The sequence below is a fragment of the Melanostigma gelatinosum genome (assembly GCF_949748355.1).
Source record: "Melanostigma gelatinosum genome assembly, chromosome: 4".
Lineage (NCBI taxonomy): Eukaryota > Metazoa > Chordata > Actinopteri > Perciformes > Zoarcidae > Melanostigma > Melanostigma gelatinosum.
The window spans coordinates 21,470,260-21,478,325 of record NC_136637.1 but is presented as its reverse complement, the minus strand read 5'-3'; the positions used below and the strand labels follow the sequence as shown (position 1 = coordinate 21,478,325).

The 8,066-nt window shown below is 40.8% G+C and overlaps 1 protein-coding gene across 1 annotated transcript in view; it reads right to left on the bottom strand.

The window, feature by feature from the left end:
• Positions 1–504: 504 nt before the first annotated feature.
• The window catches only part of rnf220b (ring finger protein 220b), a gene marked incomplete at its 3' end in the record, with an annotated part of 28,059 nt that continues 20,497 nt past the window's right edge, over positions 505–8,066 (bottom strand). Inside the window, 11 exon segments of the mRNA XM_079267337.1 lie at positions 505–576; positions 668–742; positions 1,760–1,868; positions 2,807–2,891; positions 3,022–3,080; positions 3,231–3,290; positions 3,536–3,632; positions 4,042–4,129; positions 4,379–4,422; positions 6,774–6,863; positions 7,214–7,256. Of these exon segments, the coding sequence (XP_079123463.1) occupies positions 505–576; positions 668–742; positions 1,760–1,868; positions 2,807–2,891; positions 3,022–3,080; positions 3,231–3,290; positions 3,536–3,632; positions 4,042–4,129; positions 4,379–4,422; positions 6,774–6,863; positions 7,214–7,256 (822 nt within the window).

The following is an 8,066-nucleotide window of genomic DNA, read 5'->3' as shown; positions in this document are numbered from 1 at the left end:
AATGATCTAATCAAAGACAAACTCTGTACAGTAAATACAGTTGGGTTGCTAGTCAACATCATATACACACACACATCGATCCAAACATACACAAAACTATGTACATGTGCTTTGCATGTGATTCAATTCTTTTTTTTCGTCATAAAACAGAAAAAAGGGTTACAAAATTGATAAATATTGTCCCAAAGTGTTGTTTTTGTTGTATTCGTTTTTCAGTGCCTGAGCTCTCAGTTGGTTTTAGAAGCTTCTTCTGCTCTGTTTGATGTTGCAGCAGGAACACGGATATTGTACAGGGCTGTAAAGGAAGGTCAAAGGTCACACTTGCTGATCTTCAAATTGTCAGGGGTTAGTGGTTGTTAGGAGTACACTGACAGGTAGGACAAGGAGGAGGAGGAGGAGGAGGAGGAGGAGGAGGAGGACGTCTGTGACAGGCCAGCTGCCCACGAATCCGCCCCTGATTGGTTAAAACAGAAGAAGCCCCTCTCCTCTGTGTGAGTAGCTGCATCACAGGTAGACCCGCCTCAGGTCTCCAGGTGAGGTGATAGTGTTGCACTGAGGACACAACTTCTTTGCTCCCTAAATAAAAATGGAAGACAAAAACAATGGTCACATAATCAGATTATTTTACTTCATGTTGATGTGAATCAACATAAATATGATGCTTTACCAGCGTTCGAAGCCAACACTCCTCACAGTGAACATGCCAGCACTGGATGGAGGTGAGAGGGGCTGTGTACGTGTCCTGCAAAAAGAAAAAGACAGGTGAGGATTCCTTTCATGTAGTACATAAAGCTGCCACTAGATGTCCGTGTGAAACTACAATAAGAGCGTTAAAAGACGCTTCAGTCAAATCAGCATTTATTGAAGCCCTTTCAACAACAGGAAAGGTCCAGCAGGGGTGTTTAGTGGTTAATTACACTATGCTTTTTTCAGTTTGAATACATGGTTAATATACATATTGTTTCACCAACTATCTCCATAAGTTCAAATCAAAATGACGAAGGTAAGTCCATCACTTTAAAATCGCACCGACTTGCCTCCCTTTACACACGCTTGCATTTGAATCACCACAATATACATTTCGTTGTATATAAAAGGGCTGTGACAACAAATTATTTTCATGATAGATGAAACCCTTTTTATCGGCTCTATCAAATGTGAATTAAGCTGTGAATAATATTCTTCATAAATCTCCAGAGACCAGCGATACAGTCAGATTTTTATACAGTTGACTTTTTCAGTCAACAGCCCAAAAATAAAACAGAGCAATGGGATGAGCAAACATGTGGCATGTTTGCTCAATAAATGACTCAAATGATTACTTACTCACTATTTGATCAATTGACTCATCGTTATAGCATTACGGCAACATTGTTTTGAAAAGATCATATCGTTGTCAGAGCTAGAACTCAAGATTGAGATGAATCTATATCAGCGTAATACAGAATTGACAATTTAACATACATTATAATTTCATGCCAAACCGATTTAGATTTTTATTTGAGACTTTAAAAGAAAAGACTTAAAGTGTCTTACATGTTTACGACAAACAAACAAAAAGAATAATACAAATATGTATTACATCATATCATCATCACCACAATTACAGTAAATTCCATTAAAAGAGCAGGACTGGTTTTATTGACTTATCGCCCCAAAACACAGGTCCCTACAGGAATATCAGCAGTGTCTGCATCACTGCGCTGTGATCTCTACCTCGTGTGTCTGCTCTGTTGATTTGATCCGGCTTCGTACTCACCATGCAGATGAGGCATTTAAATCTGTCTCCTTTAGACAACTGTTTCTCCAAATCCCGTATCCGAGCTTTAAGTGCATCCAGAGTTGTCAGTGTGGAATCCTCTGAGAGTCTGCATGCGCGCACACACACACACACAAACACACACACACACACACACACACACGGATGGACAGTAACAGGAGGGGAGATGGGAGGGTGCGTGAGTTAGGCAGGCACTGGAGAGTCATTTATAAATCGAAGACAGATAAAATTATTCGCTGGCCAACATGGACACTGAGCATGAAATTTAGCAGCAATCACATTGCCTGCATTCGCTGTCTCATTTATCATAGGCAGAGGGTGTGTGTGTGTGTGTGTGTGTGAGAGAGGTGAGAGAGGGGGGGGGGTGAAGTGTCAGGGTCCTCACAGAGATAGACGTACACATAGAAACACGTGCAATTACAGGACAGACAATATGTGCAAGCATACTGTACGAGCGAGGCAGACAGGCTGCGATGAATTAAGTGTGATGAAATGTGTGTACACGCCTGCTGTGACCTTGATTGATGATATCATCACATTGATATCGTATTGTTGTGCATCAGGCGGGTGGGAGCTGGGGCGGGTAGTCTGAACTGAGACCACACAGAGAGCCCGGCTCCCAAAATACACTTTACAGTAAGACGCGGCATGTCTTCCTCAGCTCTGATTGGCTGATTCACACCTGATTTTACACGCAACCTGCCTTACCTACCACTCAGTTTTCGGTTCTGAAGCCGCGTGAGTTTACACCCAAATAAAATCCTCTACAGCAAACTTATTACACAAAGAGACAGCAGCTTGAACAGTGTGTGCTGACGTTGTAGCAGACATCCAAACTGAAGGACAAAGAGGACTATGTCACTCAAACAAAGGAAGGCACTGTGTGGAAGAACTTTATTCACTGGGAGAAGAACATCAGTCTTTATTGCCTTATTAGGATTATTGGCAGTGATGCTATTTCTGGCGCCGAGAGATGTGACACAAACGTGTCTGCTGAGTATTGTAGGCTCTGAGTGACAAACTTACGTTTCTATCACAGAGTTTTTGCAGGTTTTGGGGAGACCAGCTATGCTGCTGTCCGCTTTCTCTCCACTGCTGGTAGATGGACTCCCTGAGTAAACGAACAAATAAAATGAATACATAACAGAGAGGCATCTACCGCACATCTCGCTTTTATACAATATTTTCTTTTTTCGTTATTCAATCAATTGATTCATTCATTTAAAGTTGTATTAACTCACCATCATTTGACCATTTGGAAAATTCTAGGCTTACTCTGGAGTCAGGCAACGCACTGGTGCTGCTGGAAGAACACAACAAAAAACAACATTTAAAATCCAAAAAACAGCTTAATCAGCTGTGACAAATTATGAGGAATAGACGGTATGATGATTTTCATATCTAATTGAACATCCACTGTGAATGAGATCCCATCAGGACGGATACATACTTCACTGTTGTCTCCTTGGAGCTTTCTCCTGAGCACGGGATGACGTCTGTCTCTGTGTATCTGAGAACAAAGGTCAGGAAACACAGAACAACACAAGGACAACAGCAAGTGAGACACATAATCTAGCTTCAGAATGCTGAAAAAAAATGAATAGTTTGACTTGACTTTGGATTTTGTAAGAAATAACCGATGAGTTCGTCACATTTTCTCCAAGTAAATATCTTCTGTTCACACCCAAAATGTGAATAAGTAGAAAGGTAAACTCAAACATGCAGTAGTGGTGTTGCTGCTGAGTTAAAGGATACTGTGCTCTGCCGTACTCCAGAGTATCATCTCCATCCACGTCCAGGTCTGCGTCGCTGTCTCTGCATTCTTTAGAAGTCGTGCTCACCAGCACCGCGCCTGAGGACACATTTCAACAACCAAACAGATGTTTTAACAACTGTGGTATGACGTCACTTGTAAAAGGATATAGTAGAGACATGGGCGGTTTGGACTTCTGAGGTCAAAGAGAATTTCAGAATCACAAATGTGACGTTGTTGTGGTCCCCGCCTGCTCGTTTCTGTCAGTCAGCGTGCAACAAGTCTACAGGTCAGAGATTCCTTCTTGTGTAAAGGAAACCGTTACTTTCAATCTCACCTTCAAGGCATCCCGCTCCGCTGTAATCTGGACTGAAAAGTTCAGTGGTTTTTCAACTGTCACTCAGTCACATTATTCACCCTCCACTGAACAAGATCACAGACATGAGTACCTCGATGGCATGCACGCGCTCACACACACACACACACACACACACAGATTTATGTTTACCTTTAAACCCCCCCACTATAGACGACATCTGCATCCTTCTCCTCTCATTCCACTCGTCCTGCAATGGCACCAGGTCCGCTGAACCCTCCTAGAACACACACACACACACACATAAACATAGAGTACACAATATCACTGTCTCTGTGAATATGTGCATATGCCTCCCGTAGCCTCGAGCTACGTATCTGCGTCTGTGTTTTCATAGCTGGATACACAGTGAGCTGACAGTGACACTGATGCTACGTGAACAATAGCAGTCAACAGTGGTGGTCGATTGCAAAAAAGATGAATCAAAGATTTCCATCTGTCTTCTTGGGGGAAAAAAAAAAACACACACCTGTCCACCTTCGTGTTTCCTCCTCTTCAGCTTTCCAATCCTGACTGGGAACAGAGAATATAAAAGAAAAGGTTGAGATGGTGATGTTGATACTTTAAAGTGAGGCCACAGTGACTTTAGCTGGTCCCTTTATGATTTTTAACTTTCCAACTTCATACAAACTTCCTTTAATTCCTGACTGCATGAATGAGGGGCCTGATCTCATGACATTTTGCGTAATTCTGTGTCTCAAAATCCAAACGTTTTTCATTTGATAGAAATGTGTATTCACAGGCAGTAGTTTGTGATGGAAGCCACACAGAGAAAAGTAAGGGGAGGCTTTCGTCGTTTTCCTTCTGGCTGACGGTTGTCTGACTTTCTTTGGGAGATCAGGGGATGCTCTTTGTTTCTCATCCTAAATTTGTTTAGATCTTTTTTTCAGTCTTCCTTCGCGATGTAGTTTACAGTTACATACAGTTTTACATCAAAAAGACAACTTGTGTCATGGAAGTTCTGTCTCTGGTTCAGGGTTTTATTAATGTGTACATCGGTAGTGTACGTTAGAAGTTCCATTAAGATACTACGGTTTAATTGGGGTATAAAACAAGTTACTGATGGTCCGTTTGTGCCTTTCCCTCATTCCTAGTGTTTCTGTTGTTTACTTCTCAACAATAATGAATCAGGCAAGGGCATATACCCCCCCCCCCCCCCCAATATTTATAATGGAATGAATTCGTTTTCATTCTTTTTTTTATTTCACAAAATGTAACGTTTCTTTATGTGATGAATGCTAAAATGGCAGAAAAACATAATCTTGTGTTATTTTACTGTATCATCTTCTTTTCACACTTTGGGTTTTTGGTGGATTTCACATTGAGACAGTGTAGAGTCGTGATTACCAACCAGAGGTAAAAGACTGGAGTCAATGTGTGAGACAAAATATATACATTTTAGTTTAGAATGAAAATTAACATAATATGTAACTGAAGGAATGGATCAATTGTTTGATAAACAAATAAAATAAAGACCAAGACTAAACACCGACAGTTTCAGGATCATTATGTGTTGTATGCAAAGAAATATTGCAACAACATCCACTTTTCTTTAATATGTGGTGTTAAATAACATCCAGTTGAAATGGACATTTGGAACATGACGGGGATGAGATCATCTGACAGCAACAACATTAAAAAATACCAACTTCTTTTGTTGTTTGACATTATTATTTTTTTTAAGTACAGTTTATATGTGAATGGCCTTGTAACACAATCACAGAAGAACACATTCACACACAAACCTTCAGGTACAATTACACAAAAGAGCCAGAAAGCACAGATGCAGGCTTTACATATACAACAACTGCAGGATTTTACAGCAGTGGATGCAAAACGTTCCTCCCGTCCCCATCCTGTCACCCCCCCCCCCCCTCCTCCTCTCTGATATTAAAGTTAACATGGCAGAACACCAACTGCACCTCTTCTCCCACTGTGACCTGACTGACTGCAGATTGCAGAAGGGGACATTAAGTTTTAGGGCCCTCTAATTCCCACTGGATGACAGTGGACCCCCGAGGAGGGACACACAGAGAGCTGGTGGCCGTGACCCGAGTGCCGCCATTCCCAGCAAACATAATGAGGGTTAAAGAGATGGTCATAGATGAGGAAGAGCTCATCAAACAGAGAGAGGAGAGAGAGGGAAAGAGAGAGAGAGGTTGATTAATCAACAGAGGAGCCCCCTCCTCCACCTCCTCCTCCCTTCTTTTCCTCCCTGACATGTATTTAGAAGCTCATTATGCTGTCCTGTTCTAAAGCCCAATAAAGGCTAACAGACCTCGACAGCACTGGCAGTTTGAAGAGTCAGCTAAGAGCTGGAGAATCTCAGTGTTAATAATAACTGTAGTAAGATGTCTGTAGTGTCAGCCGCAGCTTTACGGACGCTCTGCGAGTCGACATGTCTGTATCAGTGCAGAGACTCTATTATATCACTTTTTAAAATAGTTATCTGGCTGCAAAACGTGTTGTAAATAAAAAACTGAAACAGTTGTTTTACTACTATTTATCTATGAATGTATTGTTGTTTAATTCATCTTTTTTGGTAACACTTGGAATATTTTATTGTGAATAGTTTATAAGTTGTACGTAATGGCTTTCTTAATTAATCATTTATATTAATAAGAACCACGTTGTAAAAGATTATGCATAAAACAATCCTTCATGAATGACACACTAACTTCATTCGACTGTGGCAATTAGTAAAACATTTATCAACCATTGATAAAAGCATTAGTCATATCTTATAAGCCCTTTATTAGAAAGTCATATTCTTTCTTTATATTTAGGGACTGGAAGCAAAACTCAACAGCTGCTCGTTCTAGTTCAACGTGGTGATGTAGGAAGTGCTTCTCAGTGTGTCTTACCAGCTTGTGTGCAGTCTAGGTGGGCTCCTGCGCTGTGGGGGCGTAATGGGGCAGATTTGACGTAGCACCTGCACCAGCAGAGGTCATCGACTGTTAACATATCAAGAGGTCAAAGTTGAAAGGTTAATAGCTCCTCTGCTCGTGTGGGCGCTAGGCTGGCGTGAGATGGTGTGGGAAAAAGGGTGATATCTAAATCACTGGTGAGGGGTGACGCGACGGGGTGGGGGAGACGGGGGGGGGGGGGGGGGGGGTTGGACGAAACACATAACTGGTCGCATCAGTGTGAACAAAAGAAAGTATAAGTCCTTACTTGTGTTTCTTTTCTTTATTCAAAGCCATTTAAAACAGCAGAGCTGACACAGTGCACCGTACTGAGCTTCCTCTAAACGACAGCAGCTATGAAACACAACATTTAGTCCACTCTGCATGCATCAACGCACCATTTAGCCTTGTGTGTCTGTTGGCCCGGACACGGAGAAACGTCTGCAACAGTCACAAAGGACAACGTCAGAATGTTTCATGTTTTTTTCTCAAGTAGGAGTTAAACAATATCTTTCATTCACATTTCTACTGGAATAAATAAACAGCAGCGCAGCAGACAGCAGTACGATATTAACACAAGTGATATCATTACTTCACACTATAGTCACCTTTATAAGAGAGCAAAGACGGCAACTTCAGCAGCATTAGAAAATCATCTTTGTATGCTTAATATTTTCTATGTTCGTACGATATTTACTGAATACTGCATTTTATTTTGTGTAATCACGAGTTTATAAAGCCCTTATGTTTTCAAGCTATATAAATGAAATTGACTTGACTCGTGATGAACCTTTTATTTATAAGTGTTGTGGTGAGTGTAGGCACAACATTTGATCAATCCCAGTCCATAAAACCGGGCCAGAACAGAAAGAAAAACAATGTTTTTATGCTGCTGCTAACTACTAGTTGTTCAGTGCTTTTAAAGTTCCCAAATTGAAAGTATCAGTCTACATGTTTGAAAGTGACGTCTATAAAATACAGGAAAAACGATTAAAAAAATTGCACTGATTCACCAAGTAATATTTTAAAAAAGTATAAAAAACTGACAAGCATGAATGAACATAAAGAATCTAAATATAAACTCTTATTCTGGCTTATTAGGCTTCTGTACACCTTTAGGAAAAGCAGGGTGCATTCACACATTTTTACTTTTAAATCTGAGCGCCAGTGGAAACACAAAACATACAATCATGTTGCTCTGTGAATCTGAAACTTCGAATAATCTGACACTGGTTCGTTATCATTCAACCT